The sequence below is a fragment of the Myotis lucifugus genome, unplaced genomic scaffold (assembly GCF_000147115.1).
Source record: "Myotis lucifugus unplaced genomic scaffold, Myoluc2.0 scaffold_28, whole genome shotgun sequence".
NCBI classification, from domain to species: Eukaryota; Metazoa; Chordata; class Mammalia; order Chiroptera; family Vespertilionidae; genus Myotis; species Myotis lucifugus.
In genome coordinates, this window is record NW_005871076.1 from 2767026 (window position 1) to 2781834 (window position 14809).

General features: G+C 40.6%; 1 protein-coding gene across 3 annotated transcripts in view; it reads left to right on the forward strand.

Annotated features, from left to right (window-relative positions):
* The first annotated feature begins 13647 nt into the window (after positions 1–13647).
* NR3C1 (nuclear receptor subfamily 3 group C member 1) overlaps positions 13648–14809 on the forward strand; it is a 105385-nt gene continuing 104223 nt past the window's right edge. Inside the window, exon 1 of one of the 3 annotated variants that reach the window (XM_023752022.1) lies at positions 13648–13866. Coding sequence is in view for 1 of the 3 variants with exons in the window: in XM_023752024.1 (XP_023607792.1) it covers positions 13853–13866 (14 nt within the window). In the remaining 2 variants the exon portion in view is untranslated. Of the gene's footprint in view, positions 13867–14465; positions 14647–14809 lie in introns of those variants that run through there. The other 2 variants (XM_023752024.1, XM_006086412.3) reach the window with 2 other exon arrangements.

A 14809-nucleotide genomic window follows, 5' to 3' on the forward strand; every position in this document is an offset into this window, starting at 1 on the left:
TTGTGGGATGTTTAGCACCATTACTGGCCTCTGCCCACCAGAGGCCAATGAGACTACCCTCTTCCATCTGCAACAACCAAAAATGTCTCCAGGCGCAATTGAAAGTATTTATAAACAGACTATATATTTAATAGCAAAATATGAATGTGCTCGTGTCCTTGTCAGAGGAGAGGGGCCAAAGGAACAGCTATAACAATATTGCCTTAGCTGGTTTGGCTCAGTAGATAGAGCATCTGCCTGTAGACTGAAGGGTCCCGGGTTTGATTCAGGTCAAGGGCACATGCCGGAGTTGCGGGCTCAATCCCCAGTAGGGGGCATGCAGGAGGCAGCCAATCAATGATTCTCTCTCATCATTGATATTTCTATCTCTCTCTCACTCTTCTTTCCTCTCTGAAAATCAATAAAAATACATTAAAAAACAACAACAATATGTTGTTGGTGATAGTAAATTGGTAATACTGTTCTTATTATTACTAGTAGCTGCTACTACTGTTATTAGTGTCAAGGACAGTGCTAAGATTAGCATACATTATCTCATTGAATCCTCACAACAGCCCTCAGGGGAAAACCAATCATGCCTATTTCACAGACAGGGAAACTGAGTAACTAGGTCAAGATCACACAGCTAGAAGCATCAGAGCCTACATTCTTTCTAGTTCCGCCCTAGTCTGAGCCAGTTCTGTTAACACTATTCTTCCTCTCCGCATGGCGATCATCACTCGAGCCTCAGGCTATATCCATTGATCTGCCCACCACCAACTCTTGCTCATCCTTTAAGTTTTGACCTGCTTCCTCCAGAACCTCCCAGATTCCTGCTTTCACCCTCTGACCTCCTGTGCTCCTGTCACAACCTGTTCATCCTTTTTTTTTTTTAATTGCATTTTCTGTATAACATCATCTGTTTGTGTTTGTCTCCTTTTCAGTGGGAGAACCTTGAGGACAGGAGCCTATCTTATTTATCTCTATCTCCAGTGCCTTGTTTATAGGCATACAGTAGGAGCCCAATAATATGGGCTTTCTACTAAAAGCTCTGCAGTGAGAGAGATCAAGGAACGTAATTACTTCTGTGTGTGTTAAAAGAGATAGGGAGTGGAAGTCCAGAGACCTGAGGGAGTCAACAAGAGGAAAAGAAACTTACCCAGATGGTGCAGTTGGAGGGTAGGGTGGGGCAGCAGGGAAGGGTCCTAAATCCAAAGCCAAAGCCCATCTCCTGTCCCTCACTCAATGCTTTGTCCATTCTGTTAAACAAACTTTGATGGTAAAGTGAAAGGGATTTTGGGTGGCATTTATATAAGTAAACAAATGAATTTGTGGATTGACACATGGCCAACAATAAATTCATAAAAGGTAAATATTGATGTTTGAAGATTGTATATCACTATGTTCAGTGTGTTAGGCAAACTTGCATGTTCCTTTTCATTCCTTGGCAAATCAGTGAGACTTCAGACAAATCATTCCATTTCTCTGGGCTTTTATTTGCTGGTTAAAGAGCATGTGATCAACTTCTATGTGTTTAAATGTCCTTCTGAGCATGCTCAGCCGGTGTGGAAAATCTGTGGTTCTCTTGGGCTTCATAAGGATCAAATCCCACAGCGAAGTGTAACTTGTGTGGTTTATAGAATTGTAGTACCCTCCCCCCGCCACACACACACACCCAAGCTATGAGGAGCCTGATAAATCATATAGTGAAAATGTCCTATGGCTGAATTTCTTTTATAGAATCCCAGCAGGTACTCAATGAGCCTCGCTTTACAATCCATGATAGAAGAGGGAAAGTGGTTTAGTCTGAAGAAAGCTGGTATGTGGAGTGGTGTGGTGTGGTGTGGTGGGGAAGGGTTTGGTGGGGTATGTGTGTGTGAGAGAGAGCAAGTCCTTTCTGACTGGGGTGTGCCTACATGTCCATCTCACTTTCTGCAGGGATGATAATGATTTGTTGATTTCTTTACATTGCCGGTCCTTTACACAGAGCTTAGCGACAATAATCATGTAACATAACAGCACTCACAAATTGTCAGACACTATGCTAAATAGCTTATTTAATCTGTGTGAGAACCTTATGAGGCAAATACTGTTATTACCTTTATTTTTTCCATAAAGAAACTAGGGTTCAGAGAGGTTAAGTAACTTGCCTAAAGACATGTCTACCAAGAGGTAGAGTCTCAAGTCTATTTCAGACTGAGCTGGAGCTATTAATAACTAAATAAATGTTTACTGAATCCAACTAATGATATCCCTATCCACCACCACACCTATCCTCTGCTACAGAGGAGAAAGAAGTATAAAGTATCCATATGTAAAACAGTAGCAATATCTATAAAAGAATTGTGAATTTAATTCAACTAAGGGATTGATTTTTTATAGTAGTGTTTTCCTTTCAGCTATCAGATTTGGGTTTCAAAAACACCAATAATAATAAGATATTAAAATATTTTAATATATACTTCACTAGACCATATTTACAGGTACTATATTTAAGTTAATATATTATCAAATCTACTATAAACAAAGCAATAAAATATAAGGCTGGATTGATATGGAAGGCAGAGTAATAATTTAGGCTGCCCTAAAGAGAAGAAACCAGATAAGACATTTTTTTGAGAGGATTACCGGGTTTTTGTTTTGTTTTGTTTTTCTTTTAAATCACAGCCTGAAATAGAGATGCAATTTCTATATTAATTGAAATGAAAATCTGAGCCAGATGCAACTAGAATGACTGAATTAACTAAAAGTTGATATTCTCATTTATGTTGGTGTATTTTAAATAAAGGAGTTTGACCATCTCAGCTAGTTAATCATTAACAGGAAACTCTAGCCAAACTCGTAAAGCAGGTAAAGTTTATTTTTAGGCATCCAACTGGCGTCTCTCTCTGGCTTCTCCTTCTCTTTGGGGGTCACCTAGATGGCAGCTAACCTCAGCCTGCCTCTCTCTTCCAGAAGGAAGGAGCAGCACACCATGTTGTAGGCCTTTACTTCTTAAGTCAGGAGCCTTTCAGATTCAAGTGTGAAAAAGCTAACTCTGACTGGCTGAAACAAACAAAACAAATTTATTTCTCAGAATATGTAATAGTCAGGTATAGGGATAGCCCTAGCCTCAGGATTTAGATTCAAATTATATAATTGGGAATCTTTCTATTTCTAGATCTCTTTTCTTTTTCTTTTTCTTTTTTTCTTTTTTTGTCATCTGATGGAGGCTCTAAGTGGTAGAATACAGTTGCTCCAGACTTGCATCTTATCAGCTTACCTATTACTGTTGAAAAAGGGCAAGTTTCTGAATAGTCCCAGAAGGTCTACAATGAAGTATCATGCACCTATCTCTGAACAAAGACTCTAATAGTCCAGGCCTGGCCCATCCATAGATTTTGGGATGGGATTAATCCCACCACCAACACATGGCCTGAAGTTTGGGAAAGGACAGTTTTCCAAAAGGAAAATTCAAAAATTCAGATTCTAGTACCGTATGCGGAGAGTGGATAGATGTGTGGCAAGTATCTACTCACCATATGGTCATGATCAAGGACATCATAGGAGGAAGGTTGTTCATCAAAAGCATGGTGGTGTCCCTAAATATCCCTTGCAGGTGAAGTTTCTCAGTTCGTATGGAAACCAATCCTCTTGAATTTATAATACAGTTAACATAAGGATGGATTCAGCAAAGACAATTAGTCAGACACAGGGATCTTCAGGTATTAGCCTGTTCTGCACAGCCATCCATGACTCCTGCTCTAATTGAATTTTTCTAAAATGCCTAAAGGAAGATGAAAGTAGAAAATGAGCTGGCAATGGACAAGCATTTTTTAAAAATAAGTCCATTAATGTAGCACATTTGGGTGCTTCATGATTGTTATGAATTATATTTGCCTGAAGATTTCTATACTAAAGAGATACTTTCACAATGGTGCAAGGATATTCATTGCAGCATGGCTTACAATCATGAAAAATGGGAAACAAATATTTACCTACAAAAAGAAGGTTAAGTAAATTATAATATAGCCAAACAATAGAAAAATGTGCTGTTACTTAAAAGTGTTGACATAAAAAGATGCCCCAGATCATGTAATGAATAAAGTTGAAAAATATACATACTGACATCCCATTTTTTAAAACTGTATGTATGTGTATACATGCATGCACTCACACATGCATAGACAAAAATGGTCTGGAAGTATGCATATCAGCTCTTAAAAATAGTTACATCTGCAAAATGGGATTCTGTGGGGGAGAGAGTTTTTACTTTATGTATTTCTGCCTTTTTATATTTGGATTTTAAAAAGTAAGTATGTATTTTTAAGGCAGATATTATTTTATAAAAACTTTTTTAACAACAGAAATACTAATTAAAGTTATGTTTTGTTTTTCCAAGGCCACCCACACAAAGACAACCATTTTTCTTGGGAGACTCCAATCTTCCTTATGTAAAATATTTCCCCACTTGTCATATTCATAACTCATACCCTCACTCCTTACTGCTCTCCATTTGCTCTATAGAGTGACACAGTCAGGACTCACAGCCTTATTAAGCATTATTTCTAATTAAAAAAAAAAAAGACTAACTTGTAAAGCATTTGTGGAATGTGCTAACAGAATAGCCATTCAATAACCTATTTATTTTTTTCACAGTCTATCCCCTCACTAATTCCAGACAGGACTTGAACTATTCATAATAAAAATAATTAAATAGCTGTAGCCGATTTGACTCAATTTATAGAGCATGGGCCTGCAGACTGAAGGCTCCCAGGTTTGATTCCAGTCAAGGGCACATACCTCGGTTGCAGGCCTGGGCCCTGGTCAGGGCTTGTGCAGGAGGCAACCAATCCATGTGTTTCTCTCACATCGATATTTCTCTCTGTCTTTCCCTTTCTCTTCCACTCTCTCTAAAAATCAATGGAAAAAATATCCTCAGGTGAGGATAAATAAATAAATAAATGAATACATACATACATACATACATACATAAATATAGGTATCTCATAGATGGAATAAAATTGAGCAATTAGAAACTGATCAAGGAGACTGTTGGTCTGATGAACAGAAACATATGTGATGAAATCACTGAGAAGTAAAATAGAAAATGAAAATCAGGAACAAGGAAAGAGAAATAAAAACATTCTGGACATCATTCAATAACTATTTGCTGATGGTAATTATAGGGATGGAAAACCCATCGGACCTATGGAGCTAAAATTAATCAGCAAGTATTCATGGAGTGCCTCCTGCTTCTATTACTGGTTCTGGCTTCCTGCCTCCCCAGTGCCCAGGCTGGAGACATTTGCATGACATTCAGCTTGTCAAGACAGAAGGAGCAAAATAAGCAGGCAGAGGCGCACAGCAGCCTTCTCTACCCCATCATGCTTGTTAGAATCACAATCAAGGGAGACAAATTCCTTCTGTGAAAGACTATAAAACCAGCTTAAACATTGTAAACATCACTACATCACCTGAAAAGAGCCCAATTAAATAGAAGTACTGTTTCTGCAAAGCAACAGTCAATTCATTTGTGTACTATTTGAAAATTTTAAAGTACAAATCCACATTCTTTTTCTACTAAAATCAGGAACAGAAATTAGTAGAACTTTTAACAACGATACTTAATTTTCAGGGTTCATTCCCTTGTGGACAAACATTTTAGGTAATGACTAATTTCCTTAAACTGTAAAAGATGATGTTTATGTCACTGTTAATATTTTGATAAGTAGCTATTGTAATGGACATCTGTTATTTTGTGCATGCCCAGCATCCCCTTTCTCCTACTTTACTTTAAAAGTCCAGTTATCTCTCTCCCATCCCTTCTCTCTCTCTTTCTCTCTCTCTCTCTCTCTCTCTCTCTCTCTCTCTCTCTCTTAGATGTCAATGGTAGACACTTGACCTAGGTTTTGCCTATCAGGGTACACATTGCTTACATCCCATGGTTCAGGGGTGAGCATGTGACCCAACTAGGCCAATGAAACCCCTCCCAGGGACATCCACTACTGTTATTGGACAAAAAGGACTCTCTTCCACTGAAGTTACTAAGCTGGTAGGATGGTTTAAATCCAGGTGCTGCAGGCCACCAGGTGGAGGTAGCCTTCCCAGGAATAAAGCCAAAATAGAGGAAAGGAAAGCTAAGCGACAGTCTAAGCCCTTTTGACATTGTCTGAGCCCCTGGATCCATCCTGCCTGACACTAACATTCCTCTGGAATTTTAAGTAAATCAATAATTTTCTCTTTGCTTTGCCGGTTTGGTTTCTTTTAAATGCTCAAAAAAAAATGTTCCGATAGAATACTAATGATAAGCTTTCTTTATAAGTGTTATTTCCATAAGCAATAACCAAATAACCTGTAGGAAACCCTTTATAATTCAAACCAGAAACCCTCCTTGACCACCATCTCCATACCCACACCTACTTCCTTCTTAAACACCCAAGGACTCCTTAATGCATATTTCTGGATTGGTAATGACTTGTTACTAAATCTGTCTGCATTTCCTCCAGCATAGAGATTATATCTTAACCATTTTATATTCCCACAGCCTTCCAGTGGGGCCTAATAGGTAATAGTTGCTATTTTGTTGAAGGAATTATATGTTGCTGAAGGAATAAATGGATGGGAGAGACAGTTAGTTGGGAAAGTCCCTACTATTAATAAAGATTCCATAATTAATTGAAATCATCAATAAAATAGCTAATTATCAGAAGGCCAAAGTGAACCAAATTGATATATCCAAACAGAATCTTGAAAGTGTTGGTCATTGCTAGCACTCTAGTTGATAATTTGTCCTTTCTTTGGCCATTGGAGTTGAAAGGGTGGGTAAATGGTAAGTGGTTATTCTTTCATTTATAAAACATTTACTGTTTTTTAAATGCCATAAAATTTCATAATTTCTCTTGCAAAATGTTAAAACCAAAGCATACAACCTGCAGTGTGGAGTATAGATTGTAGGTTGTAAGGGAGGAGGCGGGGTAGCCAGAAGCTTTCTGAAAACTAGTAGGCAATACAGTAGGGTGGCTTATGATAGGGTCCTTCTTTATGACGAAGCAAGGAAAAACTGTGAACAAGACCATGAGTAATGTAAAAAGAGAAAGCACTATCTGTGCAGCACAAGGTGATTGAGTGAGGGAGAGTTTCAAAATTAAAATGGGCAAATGCTGGAAAAAAAATCTATGTAGATTAGGTTAGGATCGAGGCATTGGGATGAAGAAACAATCTCTTGATGTAGGCAAAATTCTCAGTCAAATTTCTAGAGGAGTAAGAAAACTGACAATGTGAGTTCCAGTTATGACATGTTACTGGTACTTGGATTCTCCCCCCCCCCCCCCCCCCCCGGACACACACACACACAAGGCAATGAAGCCCAACTTTCTCCAGATGTTTCAAAGATATTTACTTAAACTCTAACACTACCAATGTTTCCTTACCTCCTTCCACATGCTGCTCCTTACTGTATTCCTCAGGTACAGCTTTCTGTGCACTCACTTCCTTCAACCATTGAGCCTTCTTAGTATTCACCAGGCAGCCTTCCTTTAGCACAGGCATTCCTCAAAGTCCATCTCTTCCATAGAGCTACAACTGACTGGTTTGCCTTCCTTTAGTCTCCAAAATGCTTCCCCTGTCCCACCATAGCTTCCCACTTCCGCTGCCACCACCCCAGTACAATTCCCATCTTTCCCAGAACCAACGCCTCTGCCTCCTCACTGCTCTCTCTGCTTCTTTTCTTAGCTCCTACAACACAGGCTCCACATTATAGGTAGAATGATCTTTTTGAATAGTTAACTAGATCGTGTCCACCCCTGTGCTGATAAATATTTAACAACTGTTGGGAGGGGGGGCAGTATATATGTATTTTCAAGGGAGATGAAAGTGAAACAACAAAGATAGATGATGGATTACATGCATTTTTCAATGATGTGAGAGACTTCTTTGCTGATCAAAGTTTTCAAGTACTGAAAAGACATTTCCTCAATTTTTGTGTGTTATTCATAAATTAACACAATTTTAAGTTTAATCATCATTATTAAAATTTCTCCCCTCACTATCTTAAGTTGAAACAATCAACAAAATAAATCAAGCCTAATTTGTAGTGTTTTCCAATTTTTACAGTGTAAATACTCTGCCATGGTTGATTTCAAATTACCAAAACAACATTTCTGAATGCAGAATTGAGAAGAGATATGTGTATCACACCATATATACTAATAGATCCAATATGCAGAACAGAAGAAAATAACTTTATAAAGCATAGATATTAGGAAAATTTAAAATAATAAACCTTTGTTTTAAAAAATATCTTACTTAAATTTTAAGTTCGTAAATAATTTAATTTTTAATAGTGGCCAGGATTAACAACTAACGTACACAATTCCTGAGAATTTGACAATCAGCTAGCTCCCACACACTACTGAGCCATCACTCCTCTGCTTGGACCTTTAGGCCTCCCATTTGTATGGGTTATCTGGGGAATGAGTGAAGAGAGGCAATGATGATTTTTAATAAAATTCATGGTCTCTTTTGTTGTGGTGAAATGATGATGCAAAAATTCTACAAGTCCCTCCTTGTTTTCCCAACCAGGCTTGATATTTTAAAAATGCCTTTGGAGCCTCACTTAGGTCCTGTGAGAGAGGTGGGGTAGATACCAGGATCCTTCTTTTACAGATAGAAACACAAGGCTGAGAAGAAGTAGAGGACTGCCCCAGCTCATTCAGTTAAGTCAATGGCAGAACAGGATTTCAAACTCAGGTCTTATATTGAAAATTTAAGAAGAGGCTAGAGAAAATTTAATTAATACTGATATCAAATTTTTAAAATTGTAAATTTCTTTTGTAACTCTTCAGAGTCTGATATAAAGCACATCCATATCTTGTTCTAGGGTCCCTATACCAAGGATGTTTTGATCTTTTAAACTCCACTATTAAATAGGTTGTAAGCACAAAAATGAAAATGCAGGTTTTCAAAAATGAGCTGAGAGGCCCCACCTAGAAATTGAGCAGATTGAAACAATCCCCACCAGAGAACATGGGACAGAAAAGGAGATTAAATCAGTAGAGGAAGACAGCTAATGGCATAATGGCCAGCCACAATGGCCACAAATGAAAGACAAAGTGCACAATACTAGGTACAGTTATTCAGTGTGCTTGCGCTAATGTCTCCAAACACTAAAACATTAGGTTCCTGCTTATTGCAAAACTTACCTTTTTTATCTGCTGATATTTACCTCATGTTGCTTAAACTATGTTCTGCCAGCATAAAGGATATAGACTTCATGCATATGAGCACATTGTGATATTTTAGATTTTATGATGGAGTCATTGAAAGTATCATGAGAAGCAGCATGACATCAGAGATGTTGGTAATAATTTAGCATTTCTCAGTGCATGTGGTAGTGCTAATTCCAATTATAAAGAGAAGTACCAAAGTAGAATTCATTATGATTAAGAACTTGCTATACTATGTGTGAATTGTTTATAATAGGCAAGTCTGGTATAAAATGCAAATATTGAAGCAGAAAAAGATGGGATATTCAAAGCTCAGCTGGGTTCCCTTAAGCCTCTTACCTTAGAAAGTTAAACAAGAATAGAAGTGTTTCCTAAAGTCAATGTATTATTTTTAAAAAGCATCTAATAGCTATGATAGCTGCAGGAACAATTTTTTAAAGTAAGTTTTGACAACCCACAGGACCTGCTCATGTTGGTTTAATATACAACTAACATATTCAATGAATTACCATAACTCAAAATGATTTATACAAACATAATTTATTTTATTCCAATTTACATGTAACATCATAGATTTAAAGTATGTGTGTGGGGAGACAGAAAGATACAATAAATAAAACTAGAACCATGACAAGGAATTATGAGCTATAAGAAAATAAGTCACAAGGAGGTGTCCTTATGTAAAAGGAAATATGTGATAAACAACAGTGGAGGTGAGAATGAGTGTGGTATAAGCTGTGATCTTTCTTCAACAGGATCTCTCTTCACCAACACTACTCAACACATTCATCTCAACTCATCCAGGTTCTCCCTTCTTCCTGGAAAACATACCGATTGATGCCCAGGATGTGCTGAACACTGGAGCCAAGGCTAGTTCTTATACTCTATACATTTCTTCTCCCATCTGTTAAGCTGTATGCTTACCAATATTTCCATGTGTTTTTCCCCCCTCAAAACATGTTTATTTCATTTGTGCTTGTTATTGTAATTATTTACGTAAATATTAAGTAAAATAATGAAATATGAGTAAAACAAGAAATAGTTGTTGTTCTATACAATCTAAATGGAAAACTGCTATGTAAACAATTGCTATTAGATGAGGTGGGTATAAAACAACTTTAAAAGATTAGGATGAGAGCAAGGGGATGAAATCTACACTCTCATTTTGTAGGCACTTTTAATTTCTTGCTCCACTTTTTTTAATGGGAAAATAGTAATACTAAATATTAATAACAATTGCTAATTATGAATAGACACTTAATATGTTCCAGGAATTTGTCTAAATACTTCACATACTAGTATACTGAACTTTACCCTTTAGATTAACTTGAGTTAATACTATTATCATCCTCCTTTCACAAATGATGGAAACTAAGGCACAGGTCGTTCGTTTACCCAACATTACTTCCTCATAGAGGTGGAGGGACCCAGCCAGTCTGGCTCTTAATTGCATGCTGTACTGTAGTTCATACATGAATGAAGGCATCGAACTCCAGTCTGTGGGCTCACAGAAGCTTTAGATCTTCAGCAAAGGATTAGGAAACAAATGTTTAATTCTAGGTTTTAGGTTTTAAAGCAAGTATCATTTTTTTATGATTTCCTTTGCTTTAACTGACTTTTTAAAATTTAATCAAATACCAGTCCAATTGCATCAGCTAGAAGATTTTGCCTGACCTAGAAAGGAGCAGGTAAAAGACAGTCTTAAATACCAGAATGGAAGTTGGAGGTCTGTATACACTGGAATAGGGAATCATTGTAGTTACTTTTTCTAGAAGAAAAATTTTAAATTATAATTCCATAACCTGCAGGCCAAATATTTGATGCATTTTCCTAGTCTCATTTTTATTAGATATATGGAAATATAATTTATTGAAGGATTACTAAATATCAAACCCAAACATCACCTCATGTGCTTCTAACCATCCAGGCACATTGAAGTTAAATGATTTGTTCAGGGTCATACAGCCATAATTTAAAATCTGCTATTTACAACCCAGAAATGATGGCAAAGCCCAATTTTAACTACAAAACTACTTCCCCTCTCCCCCATTTAACATAGCTTCAGCATTTTCCAGACCATTAACAGTAATAATGTTCTGGCAATCTTGACCACTTATTGCATATATACACCATGATTAGTTACTTGAGTAGGAACATGACATGATTTCATGATGTGTTAGAGGAGTAATCTGGCAGTGAGGCATGGATTATTTTAATGGAAACGGAAATAATAATACATGTGAACAGAATGGGAGAACTCACTTGGATAATATATCAATTACTATATAAATTTAAAAGGTGGTTTGGTTACTATTTAGATGTAAAGTTTTATCAGCCTTAGGATATAGTCTTAGACCCTTTCCATCCATCCATTCATTAATTTATTAAGTAATTCATTTATTCAACAAACATCCACTAAGCATCTACTATGCAGTAGTGATACAGTGGTTAAGAAAAGAAACACAGGCTCTGCCTTCACAGAGCTTATGTTCGAGTGGGGGAGACAGAAATTTAATAAATGAGGCCACAAATAATGACCTATCCTTGTAGTGTGCTATCAAAGTACAGGAAACTATGAAAACACATAATAATGGGTCCTAGTTGTTTTTGTTTTGTTTTGTTTTGTTTCTCTATAATGAGAGCACTCAGGTATTTAACCATGAGATAATAAAAATGAGTATCTGAGTAATAATTGTACACTTTTCATTAGCTCATTTGGCCTCCACAACAACCTAGCAAAAGTGATATCTTCTTCAGAATGTTTTATTAAAACTCTGTAAAATATTTGCTGAGCACCTACTATGCACTGGGCTCTGTTTGGGAGTGGGGCATGCAGCAATGAACAAGACAGATCAGGTCCTTGCTTTGATGGGGTTTGGATAGCTCACCTTCATGCCCACCTCTGCTTCTGAAACAATCAATTATATTCTCCCTCACATGGGGATTCATCCTATTTATTATAACTTCCGAGGGTTACTGATTAGTAATTGTCATAGGTAAAGACTTAAGATGGTATGTTTAAAACACTGTCAGTAGTGCCCAGCAGACAGAAGCTCAGTAAATTATTAGTAAGTTTGCTAACTATTGTTAGAAATCCTATTATTATTACAATGTTTAATGTCACATTCTTTCTGGTACAATGGATTTCATTTCTTAAACTAAATTCTATACACATTTATTGCAAGCCTCTCATGGGATTTACATACTCTTTCATGGGAATTATGAGATCAACAAAGAAAAACCTCTTTTAATATTGTCTAATTCTACCTTCCGCAGCCAGGATAAGCATTGTCGTCTGTAAGCTTCAGTTTCCTCTAATTTTCATGAAAACTGATAAGACCTATCTATTTAGCTGTTGTTTGAATTTAAAATGAATGGGGAAAAAGTTGATTGGGAATGCTTGGATATTATTTTAAAAAGCAGAGTACCACCTAGAATTTGAACAAGTAAAAAAAAAAAATGAGGCATATTCTTATAGCAGAGATTTCATTAGAAATTGGTTTATGTTTTGGGAAGAAGTTAGGTAACTTATGATATATATATATATATATATATATATATATATATATATAGTATTTAGCCTATATAATAAAAGGCTAATATGCAAATTGTCCCCTCTGGAGTTCAACCAACCAGGAGTTTGACCACTCACTATGATGTGCGCTGACCACCAGGGGGCGGCGCAGGAGAAGGAAGGCCCTGGCCAACAGCCAGCAGCCAGAGAGGGGAGGCCCTGCAGGAAGCCGCTAGGGACCCTGCCCATGCACCAATTTCATGCACTGGGCCTCTAGTATATAAATAATCCCTAGTAGAACATTTAAGCATAGTTAGAAGGGTAATCACATTGGCATGAGTTATTTAACTGCCTTTTAAAACATGCATGACAGCATTGTACGTTTGGGTCTTGCTTTTCTCCCTCATGGCACTGCTGCTGGTTTGGGAACCCCGCCATTGCAGGCACCTGGTTCTAGGCCTGGAGAGGTGGAAGGTGGGAGCCGAGAGCTGGCCGCTTAGCGCTCAGAGCACTGTGCGCCCCAAGGCCAGGGCCTCCCTCGAGCAGGCTGGCACCAAGTGAAAGGAAAGGAGAAGCCATCCCTCGTGCATTCAGAAGAAGGCTGACACCTGGGTTGCTCAGCACCCTTCATAAAGTTCCACCTTGGCCAAGGTTTGGGTGCCCTCTCCTTTCTGGGGCTGCTAGCGTCTCTCCCTTTGCCAAGATGGCGGCCCTGGAGGGAGCGCGCCTAGGGCGCCTCGGGGGGAGCAGCTGGCTGAAAGCCTCGTCCTTTCCAGTCACACCCGACCACCCCCGGGGCGCGACGCCCCTCAGGAGCGAGGAAGGGCGACACCGGAGGCCCCGAGCGAGACCCTTTGCCAAGATGGTGGCCGCGCGGCGTCAGCGCCCTTAACCAAGATGGCGGCGGCGGCTTCCGGCACCCGCCTCCCGCTCCTCTGGAAGATGTCAGAGCAGAGGCGGCCGCGTCCGAGTCCGCGCGGCCTGCGGAGAGAGTGGCTGCGCCGCGCTCCGGGCAGGGACGAGTTGGAGCCGCGGCAGCCTCCGCCCCCGGCAGGAGCTGGCCAGCACTGTCACCTGTGGGGGCGCACGAGTTACCTCCCGAAACCCTAAAGCCACACCGCACCACCTTCCCCCGAGTCGCAAAAAGCATAGTATGCGCCGCACCAGGTAGGAGGCTCGGTCCCCGCGGCGCCCCAGCCCTCCGGACGCAGGGAGTGGGGCAGGGGGCTGGGCGGGCACCTCCCGGGGGACCCCCCAGCCCCGGCCCCTCTCCTAGGGGGCTGGCCATGTGTTTCCCCGGGACCGCAGGGGAGGCGCGTAACGGAACAGCTGGAGGGAGCTGGACGCTGCTGTTTTGAAGCTGCGTGCGTTTGTTTCATTAGGAGGGGCTGGGGTCCCAGCGACACGAAAGGGTGGGCGGCGCGGGGAGTCGCGTGCAGCCCAAGACAAGATTGGCGGAGGGGCCGTCCCGGGACGCTGGGAAGCGGGTCCCGGGAGGGTGGCAGGGGAGGTCAGGAGTTTGGGGGTGAGGGCGTACTTTGCAAGCAACTTACTATTTCGCCTGCAACTTGCTTTTAGGCCCGCCACCCCCTGCTTTCCTTAAAAATAATGCCAAAAAAAAAAAGTGCAAAGAAATGCAGCTCGCTGGAGGTTTTGCTTCTGGCGTGCAACTTCCTTCAAGAGTGAGCGCGCTGGGAGGGAGGGTGGGGGTTGAACTTGGCAGGCAGAGCCTCCTTCTGCCGCCGCCGCCGCCGCCGCCGCCGCCTGGGAGACTCGGAGAAGAGGGTGGGGGCCGGCCGGACGCGGAGGAGGGTGGGTTCTGCTGGCAACTTCTCTTTGCAACTTCTCTCTGGGGGCGAGCGCGCGGCGGCGGCGGGTGCAGACCCGGCCGCCCAGACGATGCGGGGGTGGGGGACCTGCCGGCACGCCACTGCCCCCGGGCCCAGAGTACGTATGCGCCGACCCCCTCCTCGGTCCAGCTCCCCCGGGGCCTCCCCAATGGGCGTGTCGGGCTGGCCGGCCCCGAGCGCGGCTGAGACGCCGGGGCACCGTTTCCCGTGCCCCCCCGGGGCCCCGCGTTTTAGGGACCACATTGGCGGAAAATGGCCCC